The sequence below is a fragment of the Trachypithecus francoisi genome, unplaced genomic scaffold, assembly GCF_009764315.1.
Source record: "Trachypithecus francoisi isolate TF-2019V2 unplaced genomic scaffold, Tfra_2.0 Lachesis_group5, whole genome shotgun sequence".
In the NCBI taxonomy this organism is placed as follows: domain Eukaryota; kingdom Metazoa; phylum Chordata; class Mammalia; order Primates; family Cercopithecidae; genus Trachypithecus; species Trachypithecus francoisi.
Genome location: NW_022681470.1, coordinates 102,358,933 through 102,383,156, shown reverse-complemented (window position 1 = coordinate 102,383,156; position 24,224 = coordinate 102,358,933). Strand labels below are relative to the sequence as shown.

Here is a 24,224-nt window from a genome sequence, read left to right as displayed (position 1 = left end):
TCTTAGGAATGATAGAAATGCTGGAAAACAGGATTGTGGTGACGGTCCACACAAGTATAAAATTTTACTAAAAATAATTGAACTGTCCACTTAAAACAAGCAAATGTGATGTCAATTATACTTCAATAAACCTGTTTAAAAATAAAAGAAAGTTGGTATTATGGTTCCCAATCACTCTTGACCTTTGTTTTATTTCTCCCTTTCTTTAGGGCTTATATTTATTGCTTCCACTCAGAGACTCCAAGAGACATGAGCTGAAATCTACCAGCCTCCAGAACATTCAACAGCTGAAGGAATGTCCGGCCCTACCCTGAAGGCGATGGGGGGATCTGTAAGGTGCACTCCCAGCATCTGCTACAGCAGGCAGAGGTGCGTGATGCACCTGGGTGATTTTAGATAGTGCTCCACAAGTCTCAGCAAGACACAGGGTCTGTAGATAGTTCTGATAACTTCAGAGAACAAGCTGCTACATCTTGCAGCACAAGGCCAACCTTTCCTAGGCAAGTGGTTTTGAAGCATTGGTCGTCAGGTCTAAAGTAGAAGATGAATGTCTACAACATGGGAGGAGGGCAAGACCCAGAGTGGGGTGTCAGACTAAACCATTTGTAGAGTATTACTTTCAACAACTGCAGAAAACGTTCTTTTCAAGTACTTATGGCATGTTCACCAATGTAGACCATATGCTGGACCATAAAACAAGTCTCAGTAAATATCCAAGAATCAAAACCATACACAGTGTATGCTCTGGCCATAGTAGTATTTAATTGGAAATCCATAATAATGAGATATCTAGAAAATCCCCAATTTTAGAAAATAAGCAACATGCTTCTGAATAACACTTGGGTCAGAGAAGAAATCACAAGAAAACATTTTAAATATTATTACCTGAATAATGATAACCCAATACATCAAAATGTTGGATACAGCTAACATAGTGCTTAAAGAGAAATTTACAACTTTTAATGCCTATAGGGGAAATAGGAAAGGAGTAAAGAAAAACAATTTTCTATGCTGTTATTATCAGAATCCTGAAAAATGGGGCTGGGTGCGGTGGCTTACGCCTGTAATCCCAGCACTTTGGGAGGCTGAGGCGGGCAGATCATGAGGTCGGGAGTTTGATACCAGCCTGGTCAACATGGTGAAACCCCATCTCTACTGAAAATACAAAAATTAGCCAGGTGCAGTGGTGGGCGCCTGTAATCCCAGATACTCGGGAGACGGAGGCAGGAGAATTGCTTGAACCCAGGAGGCAGAGGTTGCAGTGAGCTGAGATGGTGCCATTGCACTTCAGCCTGGGTGACAGAGCAAGACTCTGTCTCAAAACAAAACAAACAAAACAAAACAAAACAAACAAAAACAGAATCTGAAAAACAAGAGTGAAAAAAAAACAAAATTAATAAATGTAAGCCAATAATAAAAATAAAGAAAATCATGAAAGAGAAAAATAAACAATAGAGACCATCAATGGTCACTTTTTCTGTACTCCCTGCACAAAACTTCATTTCAACAAAATTTTATATTTAAATATATATCTAGAACCACAGAGATCTTAGAAGAAAAAATTAGGGAAATATAAAATAAAATGAGAACTGTGGGAATAAAAATCAGAAAGTAGTTGCCTATGAGGTAGACTGGGGGAAGGGCAGGGAATTAACAGGGAACAGGCAGAAAACAACTTTCTGGAGTGAAAGAAATGGTCCATATCTTTTTTGGGGTGCTACTTACATGGGCATATATAACTGTCAAGGTCCACTGAACTGAACACTTAAGACCTGGGCATTTTAATGCATATAAATTATATTTAAATTTTTTTAAGTAGAGAAAAGTGTCTTGGGAAACTTACGGCAGTGATACGGGGCAGTTCTGGGGCATAGGTTTCAGAAGCATTCACAGCATCTTCAGTTCAGGAATTTGCTGAGAATGGTTTTGCAGCCAAAAATATAGGATAAGTTCAAACATCTATGATAAGAGTCATTGGGACATAAAACCACAAATCCCCACTCTTGTGATACAGGCCATATCATTAAGTGGTTATCACCAGATAGCTTCCCTTAAATGATGTTCTTCCTCTAGGAACCCAGAGCTCTCCAGGAGAAAATGAAAATTGAGGTTTTGGATATATTGGGTAGGAAAGAAGGTCACCTCACATAAAACTCAGTGATTGGAGCTGCCACCATGGCAAATTTCTAAACGTTGCAAGACAGCAGCAACATTTTAAATGATAGTCTGAGAAAGGAGATAATGGGCTAACATGGATTTCCCTCCAGATGGATTTACTGAACAAGGGCACAATTCAAATTGCACTTGGAGATTTCTCCTGGTCTAGTTTAAGTTCACAAATTGTGGATCCCAGACAGCTGGCATCAACTGACTAGTGTCCTGTGAAGGCTAAACCGAAGACTCTTTGCCACACTGCAGCATTAGGATGGGACTTCTCTTCCTGTTCCTGGAAAGCATTAGAGATATAACCCAAAGGTCACTATTTTTCGGAGATAAGGGATCCTGCAGGAGGAGAGAGCAATAAGTATGTGGCCAGAGATCAAAGTGATAAGAGCTGGGCCAGAAGCCACAGTGCATAAAGCTTCAGCCCTGCCACAGGGGATGAGGGGACAAGTACTTCTACTCTTCTGTCCAGCTTTTAATAATCTAACTAATGGTTAGAGCTTTTTCATTTTCTTTCAGCTACTCCTGGCAGTGGTAAGGACACAGAATGTTTGCAAAAAAAATGGGGTAGAGGAAAATAAGGCATCTGTGTGAGTGTGTAACCATTTGACATCTCTTTTTAGCCCTCGCCAGGATCACCCTAGAATCAGATCTGCTCCCCAGTATCTTCTGTTTCCTGGCGAGTGATTCCTGCTACTTTGGATTGGCCATGACGGGCTGGAGCTGCCTTGTGACAGGAGCAGGAGGGTTTCTGGGTCACAGGATCGTCCGCCTCTTGGTGGAGGAGAAGGAGCTGAAGGAGATCAGAGTCTTGGACAAGGCCTTCAGACCAGAGCTGAGGGAGGAATTTTCCAGTAAGTAAACTTGGGTCATGAGTGTGTGGCTCCATCTTAAACCCTGTATGCATGTGGGGGGAGGTGGACCTTGTCTAGCAAGTTATTGAAATTTGAAGCCAAATCTAAGCCAATCTCACATCCAAAGTCATCAAAAAATAAATATTAAATAGTATACAATGGCATAGTGTGAAAGATACTGGATGGGATTTCCAGAGACTGGATTCTGGCCCTGACCCAGAACTTGAGAGGCAGCCGCCTCAGCCTCCAGGCCTCTTTTCTTCTCATCTAGAAAATCCCACACCAGTTCTTATTCTTGTCTGCAACTCTTTTACGTTCTGAAGATTTTGTCTTGGCAATTGCCGCACAACATTCACAAATGACAACATTACACTGGAGACCTCACCAGTGGGTCATTGTCTCTCTAGACCATGCCAGACTGTGTTTTGTTTTGTAGCTTCCTTAGTATCTTTAGTGAGGGAAAAATAAAAGGAAGTGGAGGTAAAGATGAGTGTATAAGGGTGTGTGTGTGTGACAGAGAGAGAGGAAAACAAAAAGAGAAAGTCAGAGAGAGAGACAATAAGAAAGACAGAAAAATAATGAGAAATATATAGTGAGAGAGAGAGAGCATCAGTGAGAGAGAGTGTGTGTGCACAGTGCAAAGCACAGAGCAGAGACAGAGTAAAAAGCAGTATAAGGCCAGATATGCCTCATTTAGATTTCACATATATGGCTTTAAAAAAAAAAATTTACCTCTGTTGCTCATCATCAAAAACAAATTGATTGCAGAATTTGCTGTGGCAACTCCTTGTACAAATGGCCCCACGAGGCAGGTAGAAAAGGGGTCACATCCAACTGGACAATGAACGCATGAAGGTCCAGAACCATAATGAGACTTGCTAAGGCCATCTGATTGATGTGCAGCAGAGCTCAGACCAGAGCTTTATCCATAGGCTATATCACTTGGTCCCAGAACTGATGCTTGGCAAAGTGGATCTTCAGTCTCTCCCTTTGCCCCTTGGTGTGTCCCAAAATGATTCCCTGTCTTCCTCCCCAACCCAGGGGATTTGGGGGACTGTGTGTCTACATGGGGGCTCTGGCTGCTCAGAGGGTCCTGCCCTGCCCACAGAGAAGCCCTCACTTGACAGCACTCAGGAACCACACCCAGCACTCTACTTTTGATCTTCTCTGACCTCTTGAAATGTTTGATTTCTTCCACCCTCTGTTTTAATGGTGTCTTTGATAAACAAATATTAACACATTACCAATATTAAATGCTTGTAATCCTTGTGTCTCAGCGATATTTACAATTTAACATCTGAAGCCAGAAAAAAAGCAGTGCTCAGCCTAGTGGTATTGTTCCCCTAGGGCAAAAATGCAGGGCATATAATAGATAGGCAGGGGTCTGTATGAAGATAAAAGCAGAGAATCCTTTCATGTTCTTTTTGTGCCAGGCACTTGGCCAAAGGTTTGCCGACTCATTTGCTCTTCATAACAACCCCATGAGATCGGTGATATTATCCTCCTTTTTTACAGATGAGGAGATAGAAACAGAGAGGTTAGTTAACTTGTCGAAGGTCCTACAGTTAGAATATGGCAAATCTGGATTTGAACTCAGACAGACTAGTGCAGCATCTGTGCTCTTAAGCAGTAGTTTGTCTTACAGCTTCTCTGGGCCTTCCTCTAACCCATCTTAAACCATAAAAGCGACTCCATTTAGTCTACATAAACCACTTGCCAAGTCTACAGTGCCTTGGAGAAGAAGAGAGCCATGACTTCATCAACAAAATCCCCTTTCCTAGTCCCTCTAGGACTTCACCAACAAAGTCCCCCTTTCCTAGATCCCTGGGAACTCACTGGGGAAGAGTCCTTTTCTCTCAGCTTTGGTCTTCTTCCACTTTGACACTCCTTTGAGCCAGTCTGTTTGAAGTGGCAGCAAAGAAGAAGCAGAGGAAGGCAGCAGGAAGGGCAGAGGTGGAAATAGAACCAGAAAACATCTCACTCTCAGGTTGTTACCCACATCGCCACCAGCAGCCTCTTCCCTGATTCCCCCACTCTAGGACCTTCTTGGAGTTGCCTGACAGTGCGAAGAGGTTGGGAGTAGACAAAACATGGCAGAGGCATCAGGAGAGGAAGTAGTCTTGCTTGTACCCCAGGAAGGAATTTCTCCAGCTTTGAATTTTTCACTCTGAATTTTGCTCTCACTGATCTTTGGTCTTTGTTGCCAATTTCAGTTAAACTGGCTAATTCTTTGGAAAAGAATGATATTAAACAATAGAAAAGTTGATATTAAACAGCCAGTCCTGCACCTGGTGTAGAGGGTACAAGCTTGGAGGCAGGGTGGGCATGTTTAAGCCTTCACTAGAAATGTGACCATAGATCTGTCCCTTAACCTCTCTGAGACTCAGTTTCCTCACTGATAAAGTGGGACTCAGAATATCTAACTCATGAGATAGCGGTAAAAAGAAATAAAACTTCTGTAAGTTGCATACAGATTATAAAGCACAAACAAGTGTAGAGTATTTATCTGAGCTCCATGTAAAATGGTGTTCATTTTAGGAGCTAATTCCAGGTGATAACCTTACTGGCAGCATCACTTCCTGTGGATTTCAGAGGAACCTGAAGACAATAATGTTGTAACCACTGCCTCTGGCTAGACAGCTGTGACGTTAGTTCATTGGTAGTTAACTCATTTTCAGCATTGCTACCTGCTTTTGATGATATCTGCTAAGAGTTTTTCAGGGAATTTCATCATTGAAGCCCACCCACAATTCCTGAGTAATGGCTCCACTCTCCTCCCAGTTGCCCAAGCAGAAAATTGTAGGTGTGATTTTATATTCTCCTTTTCCTCTCAGCCCAGCTCCAATAGGTACCAGGACCTTCAAGGTAAGGTCTGAAATTCAAACCTGGTGTATCTCTCCCCTCCTCTGCTTCCACTGCTTCCAGTTCTCACCTAAACTTTGGCACAGACATTCTGATTAATCTCTTGATCACCTGGCTTTCTCATATGCCCTATACCAGTCCATTTTATATCCTCAAGCCAAGATTAACTTCCTACACCACAACCCTGCTGCTGTTTCTTTTTCTTTTTCTTTTTTTTTTTTGAGGCGGAGTCTCGCTCTGTCGCCCAGGCTGGAGTGCAGTGGCCGGATCTCAGCTCACTGCAAGCTCCGCCTCCCGGGTTCACGCCATTCTCCTGCCTCAGCCTCCCAAGTAGCTGGGACTACAGGCGCCCGCCACCTCGCCCGGCTAGTTTTTTGTATTTTTAGTAGAGACGGGGTTTCACCGTGTTCGCCAGGATGGTCTCGATCTCCTGACCTCGTGATCCGCCCGTCTCGGCCTCCCAAAGTGCTGGGATTACAGGCTTGAGCCACCGCGCCCGGCCTGCTGTTTCTTTTTCTTGTTTGTGTTTTTGTTTGTTGCTTGGTTGGTTTGGGTTTTTTTCTTTTTTTTTCTTTTTCTTTTCTTTCTTTTTTTTTTTTTTTTTTGAGACAAGGTCTTGCTCTACCACCCAGGCTAGAGTGCAGAGCTGTGATCGCGGCTCACTACCAGAAGCCAGAGACCCCAGCCTCCATTTATCCTCCCACCTCAGCCTGCAGAGTAGCTGGGACTGCAGGCACACGCCACCATGCCCAGTTATTTCACGTATTTTAATAGAGATGGGGTTTTCCCCCTGTTGTCCAGGCTGGTCTCAACCTCCTGCACTCCAGTGATCCATCCATTACAGCCTCCCAGGGCATGAGCCATGGGACTTGGCCTTTTTATTATCTTATTCCAAATATAAATAGGGGGTTTTCTTTAACATGGTGCTGAAGTCCCAAAATTATGATTCCATACATGATTTCTCATTACTTACAGAATTAACTTCAAAATTTCTCTCATACTCTCTACAATCACCCTATTCTCCTTAGAAAATTTGATGAGCTTCCCATGACTCTAGAAATGCTTATATTCCAGGCATACCTGACAGCTCATTGCTCAGATTACTTTTCTAAAATGAGATGGGCGAGAAACAGATGTTTGCTCTTTCCAAATAAGTTGATACATATGCTGATTTCTGTGCCTTTTTTACTTGTTCCTTCCAAAGAATGTACACCCTCCACTCTAACACCCCGCTGTAACCATCCTTGAACACCTGTGTAACATCACCTTTATCAGAAAACTTCTCAACCGGATCCAGAAATCATTCCAATGACCTGACCTGTGTTCACACAGAGCTCCAGAACAAGACCAAGCTGACAGTGCTGGAAGGAGACATTCTGGATGAGCCATTCCTGAAGAGAGCCTGCCAGGACATCTCAGTTGTCATCCACACTGCCTGTATCATTGATGTCTCCGGTGTCATTCACAGAGAGTCCATCATGAATGTCAATGTGAAAGGTACGGTAGGCTGGGGAGGAGATGAAGCAAGGTGGGGAATTAAGGATCACAAAGAAGGGCAGGAAGGAAAGAGAAGTTTCTCCACTGAACACCTGCTGTGCTCTGGGCCAAGTGCCTTTGTTGATCACTACCAACTAGAGAGTTAAAGACTGCTAACTTTAGTTTTTTAGATTATAAAACTAGGACTGAGAGATGGCAAGTAACTTGTCCAAGGTCTCCCAGGCAAGTAAGCAAGTAGGAGAGCTACACTTTAAACTCACCCCTATGTGACTCCAAAGGCTGTGGAAGCTCTTTCTACTGTGGTTCCAATCAAAAGTCAACTAATCTCTGACTTCAGACTCTCGATAGTCAGCCACCCCTTGCCTCCCGGGCCAGAATCAGACCTTGCAGGTGCAACTGTAGTCACCATTTTGAACCTTATGTGTAGGCTGATGAGAACATTCAGAGCCCTCCTGCCCACTTCAAAAAAGAAATCCTCTCAAGAGAACTAGCAAAGCTGGTTCACAGAGGTCTGTCAGGACAGAATTATCCAGCACATGCCTGCCCACAAAATTTTTTAACAGTAAGATTTTTCCAGTATCAAGAATACAATCTCTTCAGCTCACCACAGGGCCTACTATTACAGAGCCATTACCAGCCAGGTACCCAAAGTACACCCTCATTTAATCCTCATCCCTTAAATGCTTGGGTTTCCTTTCAAAGTATGGCTTTCCAACTACCTTAAATTCAGACACATTTCCTTAAGGAATCTTCTCATAAAGTCTCACCCTCTGATCGCCAGAGTCCAGTCTCTTCAGCACCATAGCACCCCAAACTCTAATCTGGCCCTCCATATTCAGTCTACTCTGACTCTTTTTCCAAAGCAACCAATAGCTTTTGAGTCTCAGCACCGAAAGAAAGAAAGAAAGAAAGAAAGGGAGAAAACAAAAAAAACTTCCAGTTTCTACTTACCCGTACCTCTAGGTACCCCTACTGTGCAAGGAGGGTGCTAAGAGTAACCAGTTTTTTATGTTAATTACTACCCTTAATAGCTCCCAAAAGGAAGGGATATGAAATGACAGGGGAAGTGTTAGAGGCATCTGTTTGCTAGAACCATTACGACTCCCAGGCTTAGAAAATACTTCAAAATGTTGGTCATTTCCCCCTTGAAAGTAAACTAACTGCAAATTTTCTCTGCCACAAGATTAATTTTTGAAAACATGAGGCTGTCTCTTCAGAAACTGAAATTGCACAGAGACATTAAAATGGCTAAGAATACAAGAATTTGTAATTAAAAATGATCCTTTGCCTAGGAAACCCCTTCCTTCTTCAAGGGAAGGCACTATGGATACCTCCATGAGCTCTGCTTCTACACAGCTCAGGGGAGGTTGCAAGCTCCTTCCAGTGCAGGTGTCACCAGCAGAGGGCACACTCCTCTCCCCAGTCCTCCACCAGGCTCCGCAGGAAACACCAGGGCAGGGTTTAAAGGAAGGTTTATCACCTCCACTTTACATAACTGGGTGAACAGAGTCACAGCCAGAATTGGGAAGCAGCTTTCCCAGGGAGCACACAATCAGGAAAAGAGTATGTGTTTCCAGCAGCTCCCCACAACCCACTGTTTGCTCAATGACTCCAGCATGGTCCTTGTGACAAAGTTTTATTAGAGCCCAGTGACATGAGAAAAGTGCCAGCAATTTCATATATATTGAAGAGTTTATATTGCCCATATACAATGGTGTACGTGTGTGTGTGTGATGTGAATTCTTCAACTGCCCATTTTTGCCTAAGGACTGGAACTGTCCATATTGGCAGAGTATAGCCTCCCGATTTTTCAGATTTCAAATGATCTGACTTCAATGTTACTGATTACAAATTATAATTTTTCGATACCTTTACTTGGCAAAGTAAAAAGTGATAACCCTAGGTCCCTTTGCAAAGTTAAAGTACACACACACACGTCCGTGAAACCCAAAAGTCTAGAAATTCTCACCTCCAGAACCCACATGTCAGTTCCTCTTCATTTCGGTGTTTTTCCTATGGCTGTAGGATGACGCGATCTCAGTCAGAGACACAGAAGAATGTACCTCAGTCTGTTACAACCACTATATTTGGCAGTGGGGAGTGGGGCACATGGATCTGTGCTTGTGGTTGGCCCCTCTTAGGGATATATACTGACACTGACAGTATGCTCTTTGTGGGCAGGTACCCAGCTCCTGTTAGAGGCCTGTGTCCAAGCTAGTGTGCCAGTCTTCATCTATACCAGTAGCATAGAGGTAGCTGGACCCAACTCGTACAAGGAAATCATCCAGAACGGCCACGAAGAAGAGCTTCTGGAAAACACATGGTCTGCTCCATACCCATACAGCAAAAAGCTTGCTGAGAAGGCAGTGCTGGCAGCTGATGGATGGACTCTGAAAAATGGCGGCACCTTGTACACTTGTGCCTTAAGACCCATGTATATCTATGGGGAAGGAAGCCAATTCCTTTCTGCTGGTATAAATGAAGCCCTGAACAACAATGGGATCCTGTCAAGTGTTGGCAAGTTCTCCACTGTCAACCCAGTCTATGTTGGCAACGTGGCCTGGGCTCACATTCTGGCCTTGAGGGCCCTGCGGGACCCCAAGAAGGCCCCAAGTGTCCGAGGACAGTTCTACTATATCTCAGATGACACGCCTCACCAAAGCTATGATAACCTTAATTACACCCTGAGCAAAGAGTTTGGCCTCCGCCTTGATTCCAGATGGAGCCTTCCTTTAGCCCTGATGTACTGGATTGGTTTCCTGCTGGAAATAGTGAGCTTCCTGCTCAGGCCAATTTACACCTATCAACCACCCTTTAACCGCCACATGGTGACATTGTCAAATAGCGTGTTCACCTTCTCTTACAAGAAGGCTCAGCGAGATCTGGCGTATGAGCCACTCTACAGCTGGGAGGAAGCCAAGCAGAAAACCGTGGAGTGGGTTGGTTCCCTTGTGGACCGGCACAAGGACACCCTGAAGTCCAAGACTCAGTGATTTAAGGATGACAGAGATGTGCATGTGGGTGTTGTTAGGAGATGTCATCAAGCTCCACCCTCCTGGCTTCATACAGAAGGTGACAAGAGCACAAGCCCAGGTCCTACCTCCTCCCTTTCACCCAGTGGCCAACTTATTGTCTTCCTCATGTCATCAAAACCTGTGGAGTCACTCACCCAACAGAAAGCTTTCTGTCTTAATCATATACCAGAGGAAAGACCATGTGATTTGCTGTTACCAAATCTCAATAGCTGATTCTGAACAATTTGGGATCTCTTTTAACTTGACTGTCTCTTTTGACTACCATAGCTCCATTTCCCCTCTTAAATGAGAAATGATTTCCTTTCTTTTTAATCTTCCATTCCTTCACATAGTTTGATAAAAAGATCAATAAATGTTTGAATGTTTAACATGGAGGGAGGTGTGAGTTATGTTAATACATACTTTCCTCCTTTCTCCTTCTTTTTCAGGTGTTGCCATCTCCAATTTAGAAGAGTAGAATAAAACCTGGGCTGGGGAGAGGGCAGAGTAGTAGGAGGGCCAGAAAGGGCATATGAAGACTGAATAAGCTCTACTAACTTTCAGGCATGTACAACATGACCTACATATGACATATATTATCTCATTTAATACTCATCAGAAATCTATCTGGTGGGGGTGACTAATCCCATTTTACCACTGAGGAAACTTGTTCACAGTCACACTGACTGATTAGCGGCTATGTCTGCTACCAGGGAGTTGCCCTTGAAAGTACTTAACTTTCCACAGAATCACGCAGCCTGAACTGGTCTTGTCAGTGGTACAGCGGAGCACTGGAGTATGGGGTACCAATACTTGGAAGAGACCCATCTCCCTTGGGTTACCTCCTTCTTGCCCAATCCCATGCAGGAGACTCTCTGGAACCCAGGAGAATCCCTGGGGAGCATCTGGAAGGGTTTGAATGTCTTACCAAAAGGCTCTGAGCAGGGGTGAGTGAAGCAAAAATGCCTACAGCCTTCACCTTCAGTGCCGATTTCCTTGAAGGTCTCTAGAACACACCTGGCTATATGTGTGTTAGTCATTCTGATCATACATAACCCTGCATTTCACCCTTTCAAATCACACAGTGAAGCCACACCATGTGTTCCCGGGCAAGTAAAGGGAACAATTTAAAAATCCCCCCAAAATGTGCTTTCTATTCAGCCCAAGAAGTAGAAGTCTACTGTCCCATATCCCCAGATTTAACTGCCTCTCACTTCTTTCTCCTTCTGTCTTGAGATCACATCCTTTCCTCCTTTATTCTTTCATCTCCTTAGCCTCTTTCCTTCCCTCCAAATCCCCTTAAATCATTGACTCTCTCATTCTTCTCAATTTCCCTGAGGAGAGGAGACCAGTCAAGACAAGCTTGGGGACTTCGATGATGACATAGTCATTAACCAACCAAAGGAGCAACAGTCAAAACAAAAACAAAAACAAAACCACTGTCAGGGCATCAGTGACAGAGCTGAACTGAAGCGGGTGAGGAGGTTGCTCTGGGTCCAGAGTATGGGGAGAGGAAAATTGTCTCCCTCTGGACCTGGGTGTATCACAGTCATGATGAGAGTCATATCCAACTTCAAGATGGCTTCTTTCTCACACACGAAATTTACAGAATATTAATCAGTTGAATCTGATTACTGCAAAGAGATAGTTTCAGTACTCATTCTGAAGGGAAAAGGTAAACACATTCTGGTCCAGAAGAACAGGTTTCCAACACCATTAACATGCCAAGAGTCAGATAATCAGCACCAGCATCAGGGGGAGTGGCCCCAGGCAGTGGGGTAACATGGAAAATGGAACACCCATCCTTCCCCAGTGCTGCACAAAATGCAAGAGCCAGCATCTGTCCAGCTCTTGAAACACATGCACACCGTCTATATGTTAATGCAAAATAGCAGTGGAAGGAAAGGAGGGTGGTGGAATCTTGGAAAAGGGCCCTCTTGGGTCCCTTTTCTCCACCTGGGTGGCACTGCAAGGTAGCTGGCAAAGGAATGAATGAAAGCACCAGCCAGCACAGCCTGAGCTTTTGCTGAATGTGCCATCTTGCCCTAGCATAACATGTGACACCTTGATATGAAGACATTTCCCCTATCCACCTCCCACCCCCTGCAGCCCCCGGCCCCAAATTCCTAAAGTCATACTTACAGTTGGCAAAATAATTCACCACAAGCAGGTTGGGCAGGCAGAGAACAAAATCAGCCTTCACCTTCACCCTTAAATGGTGTTGGAATGTGTAAGCATCTCTACCTCTCTCATGCCTGTCTCCCTAGCACTGAGCACTATGCCTGGCACTTGCCCACTCAGCTGAGGGGTGAACTTCCCAGGGGCTCTGCTCCTAATGAGACACAGCCTTGGTTCCCAGGGAAGGCCAGCCATTCACAGATGGTATCAGAACACCCAGGCAGAACCACTCCCTACTTCAGCTATAGTAGGTCCAGAAAGGCATCTCAGTGGACTGTCTTCAGTGAATAAAAAGAATGCATGGAACTACTTTCAATGAATCCCTGGTCTCCAGGAACTGAACTCTGTCAATCCTTTTACTTGTGTTGAACGTTCTTCAAATAGATGTATGGGAATGCCAGCTTGAACGCAGCATGTACAATGATACCTTTTTCAAACTTCTTAAACAGAGGGAAACATGGGATATGGAACAACTTGCTGCCCACCTCATTGACTTCCAAAGCTGAGCACTCCCGGCCCTGGATTGAGGCAGGGCACCAGCTGGGTATAGAGAGCACTGACAACTGTGGCCTGGATCTCAGGGGAGCAGATGGAAATTCAAATCCGTTGGAAATTGGAATGTGCTTTGGGTTAGTAGAGATGACCTTGACAACGCAGTCTGGCAGCAGAAAACTGCAATCTGCGTGGCACTTGAGATTGTGACAGGGAGACAGGGGAACAAGCATTAACAGCAAAGTTAGAGATAGCTGGGCACTAAGGCTCATGGCTATAATCCCAGAATTCTGGGAGGCCAAGGCAGAAGGATCACTTGACCCTAGGATTTCAAGATCACCCTGGGCAACACAGGGAGACTCCATCTTTACAAAATTAAAAATGTATTAAAAGCCAGTCAGGGCTTGGCGGTGTGCACCTGTGGTCCCAGCCACTCCCAAGGCTGAGGTAGTAGAATCACTTGGCCTGGGAAGTTGAGGATCACGCCACCTCACTCCAGTACTCTGGGTGACAGAGAAAGACCCTGTCAGAAAATAAGAAAACAATAAAGAAGAAAAAATGGTTAGAGGAGAAAAAGAATGTCTGAATGAATAATGTCAGCACCGGATTCCCTATGATCTTTTGCTACTTGCCACACTCTGTTCTCCATACAACAGCCTGAGAGATGTTTCTAAGTAAATTCAAATCCTATGTCCCACCTATATAAAACCTTTCTGGGGCTTCCCATTCCATTTACTATAGACCCTAAACCGATCTCCAGCTCTCCCGGACACTGCATGATCTGCTCATCCTTCCAGCTCGTGTCCTCATCACTCTCCCTTTTACTCATGATGCCTCAGCCAGATTGGCCTTCCTTCTATTCCATAAACAAGCAAATCTTTCTTGCCTTTGGATCTTCACATTTATCATTCCCTTTACATAAAATGCTGTTCCTCATCTTCTCATGGTTGGCTCTCTGTTGACATGTAGATCTCAGCTGAACTGTCACGGCCCTGATGAAGTGAGACGTCCCTGTCCATCCTCTTCCAAATAGGCTCTGCTTCACTCATCACATCACACTGTTTCTCCCCTCCTGCCTGTTACCACAACCTGCAACTAACTTACCTGTTGTCTATTTTATTGTTTATCTGTACCTGCATAGGGACCTTAGACCGTCTTGCTCCCTGCTACGTTCCCAAGAACCTAGAATTATGCCCAATGTCATAGAGAGCCCCATAAATATTTATTAAATAAATTAATCCACAAAGGCAAAGCTGGATCAAATACATCAGCACATCTGGAGAATTATAGCAGTCAGAGGAGGAAAACAGTGAGTTAGGATGGAACCCAGCAGAATGGTTCACTACCTAAGCCAACAGACCTGAAAAGTCTTCTATCATTCCTTGACTGGACACTTTCCTGCATGAACCCATGCCATAGTGCAGGTCCACTTTTGCCCAGATTAACCCACAGAGCCAAGAGCTGGGTCAAGTAAACATTCGCATGGAAAACACCAAAAGAGAAAGCAGTGCCACAAGCAGTTGCTCTGGTATTAACTTTTAAGGCCTATGTTTAACACAAGTATATGTATAGGACATATACCACCCACATATTTGTAAAGGAAAAATAAACTACCATTGTACAGCTCTGCTTTCACATGATTGCGATTCAGAACACAGAATTCAGGAAAGTGAACATCAAACTTTCAAATCAGCAGTCACTTAAAAAATTGTTTTTCATAAAGTGTCTGACTCAAAGCAGCTCCTTTGATTCCTCTCAGAACAAAAGATCTTAAAAGAACAGATCAGTAATGACTGAAACAGCCAGTGGATTATAATTTTTTTCAAATCCTTTATATCGCTAGGAGATAACTATGAAACGTTGCACTCTGGACAGAAGAACAACACTTATAAAATATTCCCCAACAAAAATCATACTCTCTATATATTTTTTATGGTTTTTTTTATTATTATACTTGAAGTTATGTAATACATGTGCAGAATGTGCAGGTTTGTTACACAGGTATGTATACACGTGCCGTCGTGGTTTGCTGCACCCATCAACCTGTCATCTACATTAGGTATTTCTCCTAATGCTATCCCTCCCCTTGCCCCCATCCCCCGATAGGCCCTGGTGCCTGATGTTCCCCTCCCTGGGTCCGTGTGTTCTCATTATTCAACTCCCACTTATGAGTGAGAACATGCTGTGTTTGATTTTCTGTTCCTGTGTTAGTTTGCTGAGAATGATGGTTTTCAGCTTCATCCATGTCCCTGCAAAGTACATGAACTCATTCTTTTTTATGGCTGCATAGTATTCCATGGTATATATGTGCCACATTTTCTTTATCCAGGCTATCATTGATGGGCATTTGGGTTGGTTCCAAGTCTTTGCTGTTGTAAGTAGTGCCTCAGTAAACATACATATGCATGGGTCTTCATAGTAGAATGATTTATAATCCTTTGGGTATATACCCAGTAATGGGATTGCTGCATCAAATGGTATTTCTTGCTCTAGATCCTTGAGGAATCACCACACTGTCTTCTACAATGATTGAACTAATTTACACTCCCACCAACAGCCTAAAAGCGTTCCTATTTCTCCACATCCTCTCCAGCATCTGCTGTTTCCTGACTTTTTAATGATTACCATTCTAGCTGGAATGAGATGATGTTTCATTGTGATTTTGATTTGCATTTCTCTAATGACCAGCAATGATCAGCATTTGTTGTTGTTGTTGTTGTTGTTGTTGTTGTTGTTGTTGTTTTTGAGACGGAGTCTTGCTCTGTCGCCCAGGCTGGAGTACAGTGGCGCGATCTTGGCTCACTGCAAGCTCCGCCTCCCAGGTTTACGCCATTCTCCTGCCTCAGCCTCCCGAGTAACTGGGACTACAGGCGCCCGCCACATCGCCCGGCTAGTTTTTTTGTCTTTTTTCAGTAGAGACGGGGTTTCACCGTGTTAGCCAGGATGGTCTCGATCTCCTGACCTCGTGATCCGCCCATCTTGGCCTCCCAAAGTGCTGGGATTACAGGCTTGAGCCACCGCGCCCGGCCAGATCAGCATTTTTTTTCTTGTTTATTGGCCACATAAATTCATGTTTATTGGCCACATAAATATCTTCTTTTGAGAAGTGTCTGTTCATCTCCTTTGCCCACTGTTTGATTGGGTCATTTATTTTTTTCTTGTAAATTTTTTTAAGTTTCTTGTAGATTCTGGATATTAGCTCTTTGTCAGATGGGTAGACTGCAAAAATTTTATTCCATTCTATAGGTTGCCTGTTCACTCTGATGCTAGTTTCTTTTGCTGTGCAGAAGCTCTTTAGTTTAATTAGATCCCATTTGTCAATTTTGGCTTTTGTCACAGTTGCTTTTGGTGTTGTAGTCATGAAATCTTTGCCCACGCCTATGTCCTGATTAGTACTGCCTAGGTTTTCTTCTAGGGTTTTTATTGTTTTAGGTCTTACATTTAAGTCTTTAATCCATCTTGAGTTAATTTTTGTATGAGGTATAAGGAAGGTGTCCAGTTTCAGTTTTCTGTATATGGTTGACCTGTTTTCCCAACACCATTTATTAAATAGGGAATCCTTTCCCCACTGCTTGTTTTTGTCAGGTTTGTCAAAGATCAGATGGATGTAGACGTATGCTGTTATTTCTGAGGCCTCTGTTGTGTTCCACTGATCTATATACCTCTTTTGGTACCAGTAGCATGCTGTTTTGGTTACTGTAGCCTTGTAGTATAGTTTGAAGTCAGATAGTGTGATGCCCCCAGCTTTGTTCTTTTTGCTTAGGATTGTCTTCGCTATATGGGTTCTTTGTTGGTTCCATACAAAATTTAAAGTAGTTTTTTATAATTCTTTGAAGAAAGTCAATGGTAGCCTGATGGGACTAGCATCGAATCTATAAATTACTTTGGGTAGTATCACCATTTTCACGATATTGATTCTTTCTATCCATGAGCATAGAATGTTTTTCCATTTGTTTTTGCCCTCTCTTATTTCTCTAAGCAGTGGTTTGTAGTTCTCCTTGAACAGGTCCTTCACATCCCTTGTAAGTTATATTCTTAGATATTTTATTCTCTTTGTAGCAATTGTGAATGGGAGTTCACTCATGATTTGGCTCTCTGCTTGCCTATTATTAATGTGTAGAAACGCTCGTGATTTTTGCACATCGATTTTGTATCCTGACACTTTGCTGAAGTTGCTTATCAGCTTAAGGAGTTTTTGGACTGAGATGATGGGGTTTTCTAAATATACAATTATGTCATCTACAAACAGAGAGAATTTGACTTCCTCTCTTCCAATCTGAATGCCCTTTATTCCTTTCTCTTGCCTGCTTGCCCTGGCCAGAACTTCCAATACTGTGTTGAATGTGAGTGGTAAGAGAAGGCATCCTTATCTTTTGCCAGTTTTCAAAGGGAATACTTCCAGCTTCTTTCCGTTCAGTATGATATTGGCTGTGGGTTTGTCATAAATTTCTCCTATTATTTTGAGACATGTTCCATCAATACCTAGTTTATTAAGTGTTTTTAACATGAAGAGATGTTGAATTTTATCGAAGGCCTTTTCTGTATCTATTGAGATAATCATGTGTTTTTTGTCATTGGTTCTGTCTATGCGATGAATTACATTTATTGATTTGTGTATGATGAACCACCCTTGCATCCCAGGGATGAAGCCAACTTGATCGTGGTGGATAAGCTTTTGGATGTGCTGCTGGATTCAGTTTGCCAGTATTTTATCGATGATTTTTGCATTGATGTTCATCAGGGATTTTGGTCTGAAATTTTCTTTTTTGTTGTTGTGTCTCTGCCAGGTTTTCATATCAGGATGATGCTCGCCTCAGAAAACTAGTTACGGAGAAGCCCCTCTTTTTCTGTTGTTTGAAATAGTTTCAAAAGGAATGGTACCAGCTCCTCTTTGTACCTCCAGTAGAATTTGGCTGTCAATCTGTCAGGTCCTGGGCTTTTTTGGTTAGTAGGCTATTAATTACTGCCTCACTTTCAGAACTTGTTATTGTCTTATTCAGGAATCGGACTTTTTCCTGGTTTAGTCTTGGGAGGGTGTATGTGTCCAGGAATTGATCCATTTCTTCTAGATTTTCTAGTTTATTTGCACAGAGGTGTTTAGAGTATTCTCTGATGGTAGTTTGTATTCCTGTGGGATCAGTGGTCCCCATTATCATTTTTTTATTGTGTCTATTTGATTCTTATCTCTTTTCTTCTTTATTTGTCTGGCTAGAAGTCTATCTATTTTGTTAATCTTTTCAAAAAACAAGTTCCTGGGTTTATTTATTTTTTGAAGGGCATTTCATGTCTCTGTATCCTTCAGTTCTGTTCTGATCTTAGTTATTCCTTGTCTTCTGCCAGCTTTTGAATTTGTTTACTTTTGCTTCTCTAGTTATTTTAATTGTGATGTTAGGGTGCTGACTTTATATCTTTCCAGCTTTCTCATGTGGGCATTTAGTGTTATAAATTTCCCTCTAAACGCTGCTTTAACTGTGTCCCAGAGTGTCTAGTATGCTGTGTCTTTGTTCTTATTGGTTTCTAAAAACTTATCTATTTCTGTCTTAATTTTGTTATTTACCCAGTAGTCATTCAGGAGCAGGTTGTTCAGTTTCCATGTAGTTGTGCGGTTTTGAGTGAGTTTCTTAATCCTGAGTTCTAATTTGATTGCAGTGTGGTCTGAGAGACTGTTTGTTATGATTTCAGTTCTTTTGCATTTGCTGAGGAGTGTTTTGGTTCCAGTTATGTGGTCAGTTTTAGAATAAGTGCTATGTGGTGCTGAGAATAATGTATATTCTGTTGATTCAGAGTGGAGAGTTCTGTAGATGTCTATTAGGTCCACTTGGTCCAGAGCTGAGTCCAAGTCTTGAATATCCTTATTAATTTTCTGTCTTGTTGATCTATCTAATATTGACAGTGGGATGTTAACATCTCTCACTATTATTCTGTGGGAGTCTAAATCTCTTTGTAGGCCTCTAAGAACTTGCCTTATGAATCTGGGCACTTCTGTATTGGGTATGTATATATTTAGGATAGTTAGGTCTTCTTGTTGCATTGATCCCTTTACTATTATGTAATGCCCTTCTTTGTTGTTGTTGTTTTTATCTTTGTTGGTTTAAAGTCTGTTTTATGAGGGACTAGGATTGCACCCCCATGCCCCCCATCTTTGTGTGTGTGTGTGTGTGTGCGCGCGCGTGCGTGCGGTTTCCATTTGCTTGGTAAATATTCCTCCATGCCTTTATTTTGAGCCTATATGTGTCTTTGCACATAAGATGGATCTCCTGAATACAGCACCCCAGTGGGTCTTGAATCTTTATCCAGTTTGCCATTCTGTGTCTTTTAATTGGGACATTTAGCCTATTTACATTTAAGGTTAATATTGTCATGTGTGAATTTTATCCTGTTATCATGATGCTAGTTGGTTATTTTGCACATTAGTTGATGCAGTTTCTTCATAGTGTCATTGTTCTTCATATTTTAGTACCTTTTTGCAGTGGCAGGTGCTGGTTTTTTCTTTCCATTTTTAGTGCTTCCTTCAGGAGTTCTTGTAAGGCAAGCCTCGTGGTGACAAAATCCCTCAGCATTTGCTTGTTTGTAAAGGATTTTATTTCTCCTTCACTTATGAAGCTTAATTTGATTAGACATGAAGTTCTGGGTTGAAAATTCTTTTCTTTAAGAACGTTGAATATTGGCCCCCACTCTCTTCTGGCTTGTAGGGTTTCTGCTGAGAGATCTGCTGTTAGTCTGATGGGCTTCCCTTTGTGGGTAACCTGACCTTTCTCTCTGGCTGCCCTTAACATTTTTTCCTTCATTTCAACCTTGGTGAATCTGATGATTATGTGTCTTGGGGTTGCTCTTCTCGAGGAGCATCTTAGTTGTGTTTTCTGTATTTCCTAAATTTGAATGCTGGCCTGTCTTGCTAGGTTGGGGAAGTTCTCCTGGATAATAAACCAATGTGTGCATTCCAACTTGGTTCCATTCCCCCCATCACTTTCAAGTACACCAATCAATCGTAGTTTTGGTGTTTTCACATAGTCCCATATTTCTTGGAGGCTTTGTTCATTCCTTTTCATTCTTTTTTCTCTAATCTTGTTTTCATGCTTTATTTCATTAAGTTGATCTTCAGTCTCTGATATCCTTCCTTCTGCTTGATCCATTCGGCTCTTGATACTTTTGTATGCTTCACAAAATTCTCATGCTGTGTTTTTCAGTGCCATCAGGTCATTTATGTTCTTCTCTAAACTGGTTGTTCTAGTTATCAGTTTCTGTAACCTTTTATCAAGGTTCTTAGCTTCTTTGCTTTGGGTTAGAACATGCTCCTTTAGTGTGGTTCCAAGATGGCTGAATAATAGCTCCAGTCTACAGTTCCCAGTGTGAACGATGCAGAAGACGGCTGATTTCTGCATTTCCAACTGAGGTACTGGGTTCATCTCACTGGGGCTTGTCAGACACTGGGTGCAGCCCACAGACCGTGAGCCAAAGCAGGGCGAGGCATCGCCTCACTTGGGAAGTGCAAGGAGTCGGGGAATTACCTTTCCTAGCCAAGTGAAGCTGTGACAGATGGCACCTGGAAAATCGGGTCACTCCCACCCTACTACTACGCTTTTCAAATGGTCTTAGCGAACAGCACACCAGGAGATTATATCCTGCACCTGGTTTAGAGGGTCCCACACCCACAGAGCCTTGCTCACTGCTAGCACAGCAGTCTGAGATGGAACTGCAAGGCAGCAGCAAAGCTGGGGGAGGGTTGTCCACCATTGCTGAGGCTTGAGTAGGTAAACAAAGCAGCCAGGAAGCTCAAGCTGGGTGGAGCCCACCACAGCTCAAGGAAGCCTGTCTGCCTCTGTAGACTCCACCTCTGGTGGCAGGGCATAGCTGAACAAAAGGCAGCAGAAACTTCTGCAGACTTAAACGTCCCTGTCAGACAGCTTTGAAGAGAGTAGTGGTTCTCCGAGGACAGAGTTTGAGATCTGAGAATGGACAGACTGCCTCCTCAAGTGGGTCCCTGCCCCAGAGTAGCCTAACTGGGAGGCATCTCCCAGCAGGGGCCAACTAACACCTCATACAGCCGGGTGCCTCTCTGAGATAAAGCTTACAGAGAATGATAAGGCAGCAACATTTGCCATTCTGCAATATTTGTGGTTCTACAGCCTCTGCTGGTGATACCCAGGCAAACAGGTCTGGAGTGGACCTCCAGCAAACTCCAACAGACCTGCAGCTAAGGGTCCTGACTGTTAGAAGGAAAACTAACAAACAGAAAGGGCATCCACACCAAAACCCCATCTGTATGTCACCATCATCAAAGACCAAATGTAGATAAAAACACAAAGATGGGGAGAAACTAGAGGAGAAAAGCTGAAAATTCTAAAAATCAGAGTGCCTCTTCTCCTCCAAAGGAATGCAGCTCCTCGCCAGCAATGGAACAAAGCTGGATGGAGAATGACTTTGACAAGTTGAGAGAAGAAGGCTTAAGAAGATCACTAATAACAAACTGCTCCGAGCTAAAGGAAGATATTCGAACCCATCACAAGGAAGCTAAAAACCTTGAAAAAAGATTGGATGAATGGCTAACTAGAATAAACAGCTTAGAGAAGACCTTAAATGACCCGATGGAGCTGAAAACCATGGCACGAGAACTACGTGATGCATGCACAAGCTTCAGTAGCCAATTCGATCAACTGGAAGAAAGGGTATCAGTGATTGAAGACAAATGAATGAAATGCAGTGAGAAGAAAAGTATAGAGAAAAAAAGGGTAAAAAGAAATGAATAAAACCTCCAAGATATATGGGAGTATGTGAAAAGACCAAATCTACATCTGATTGGTGTACCTGAAGGTGACGGGGAGAATGGAACCAAGTTGGAAAACACTCTTCAGGATATTATCCAGGAGAACTTCCCCAACCTAGCAAGACAGGCCAACATTCAAATTCAGAAAATACAGAGAATGCCACAAAGATATCCCTCAAGAAGAGCAACTCCAAGACACACAATTGTCAGATTCACCAAAGTAGAAGTGAAGGAAAAAATGTTAAGGGCAGCCAGAGAGAAAGGTCAGGTTACACACAAAGGGAAGCCCATCAGACTAACAGCAGATCTCTCATCAGAAACTCTACAAGCCAGAAGAGAGTGGGGGCCAATATTCAACATCTTAAAGAAAGTAATTTTCAACCCAGAATTTCGTGTCCAGTCAAACTAAGCTTCATAAGTGAAGGAGAAATAAAATCCTGTACAGACAAGCAAATGCTGAGAGATTTTGTCACCACCAGACCTGCCTTACAAGAACTCCTGAAGGAAGCACTAAGCACGGAAAGGAACAAATGGTACCAGACAGTGCAAAAACATGCCAAAATGTAAAGACCATCGATGCTAGGAAGAGACCGCATCAACAAGAGAAGGCAGGAAAGATCTAAAATTGACACCCTAACATCACAATTAAAAGAACTAGAGAAGCAAGAGCAAACACATTCAAAAGCTAGCAGAAGGTAAGAAATAACTAAGATCAGAGCAGGACTGAAGGAGATAGAGACACAAAAAACCCTTCAAAAAATCAATGAATCCAGGAGCTGGTTTTTTGAAAAGATCAACAAAATTGATAGAGAGCTAGCAAGACTAGTAAAGAAGAAAAGAGAGAAGAATCAAATAGATGCATTAAAAAATGATAAAGGGGATATCACCACCGATCCCACAGAAATACAAACTACCATCAGAGAATACTATAAACATCTCTACACAAATAAACTAGAAAATCTAGAAGAAATGGATAAATACCTGGACACATACACTCTCCCAAGACTAAACCAGGAAGAAGTTGAATCCCTGAATAGACCAATAACAGGCTCTGAAATTGAGGCAATAATTAAAAGGCTACCAACCAAAAACAGTCCAGGACCAGATGGATTCACAGCTGAATTCTACCAGAGGTACAAAGAGGAGCTGGTACCATTCCTTCTGAAACTATTCCAATCAATAGAAAAATAGGGAATCCTCCCTAACTCTTTTTATGAGGCCAACATCATCCTGATACCAAAGCCTGGCAGAGATACAACAAAAAAAGAGAATTTCAGACCAATATCCCTGATGAACATCGATGTGAAAATCCTCAATAAAATACTGGCAAACTGAATCCAGCAGCATATGAAAAAGCTTATCCACCATGATCAAGTGGGCTTCATCCCTGGGATACAAGGCTGGTTCAACATACGCAAATCAATAAATGTAATTCATTACATAAACAGAACCAAAAACAAAAACCACATGATTATCACAATAGATGCCGAAAAGGCCTTTGACAAAATTCAACAACGCTTCATGCTAAAAACTCTCAAAAACTAGGTATTGATGGGACGTATCTCAAAATAATAAGAGCTGTTTATGACAAACCCACAGCCAATATCATACTGAATAGGCAAAAATTGGAAGTATTCCCTTTGAAAACTGGCACAAGACAGGGATGCCCTCTCTCACCACTCCTATTCAACATAGTGTTGGAAGTTCTGGCCAGGGCAATCAGGCAGGAGAAGGAAATAAAGGGTATTCGATTAGGAAAAGAGGAAGTCCAGTTGTCCCTGTTTGCAGATGACATCACTGTATATTTAGAAAACCCCATCATCTCAGCCCCAAATCTCCTTAAGTTGATAAGCAACTTCAGCAAAGTCTCAGGATACAAAATCAATGTGCAAAAATCACAAGCCTTCCTATACACCAATAACAGACAAATAGAGAGCCAAATTATGAGTGAACTCCCATTCATAATTGCTTCAAAGAGAATAAAATACCTAGGAATCCAACTTACAAGGGATGTGAAGGACTTCTTCAAGGAGAACTACAAACCACTGCTCAGCAAAATAAAAAAGGACACAAACAAATGGAAGAACATTCCATGCTCATGGATAGAAGAATCAATATCATGAAAATGGCCATACTACCCAAGATAATTTATAGATTCAATGCCATCCCCATCAAGCTACCAATGACATTCTTCACAGAATTGGAATCAACTATTTTAAAGTTCATATGGAATCAAAAAAGAGCCCGCATTGCCAAGACAATCCTAAGCAAAAAGAACAAAGCTGGAGGCATCACACTACCTGACTTCCAACTATACTACAAGGCTACAGTAACCAAAACAGCATGGTACTGATACCAAAACAGAGATACAGACCAACGGAACGGAAGAGAGGCCTCAGA

General features: G+C 42.6%; 1 protein-coding gene across 1 annotated transcript; it reads left to right on the top strand.

Moving 5' to 3' along the window:
* Positions 1 to 2,609: 2,609 nt before the first annotated feature.
* On the top strand, positions 2,610 to 10,785 carry LOC117074250 (3 beta-hydroxysteroid dehydrogenase/Delta 5-->4-isomerase type 1). Its single transcript, XM_033195495.1, has 4 exons — positions 2,610 to 2,656; positions 2,787 to 3,017; positions 7,212 to 7,376; positions 9,558 to 10,785. The coding sequence occupies exons 2-4, from the start codon at positions 2,873 to 2,875 to the stop codon at positions 10,367 to 10,369; spliced, it is 1,122 nt and encodes a 373-aa protein (XP_033051386.1). The 5' UTR covers positions 2,610 to 2,656; positions 2,787 to 2,872; the 3' UTR covers positions 10,370 to 10,785.
* Positions 10,786 to 24,224: the final 13,439 nt, after the last annotated feature.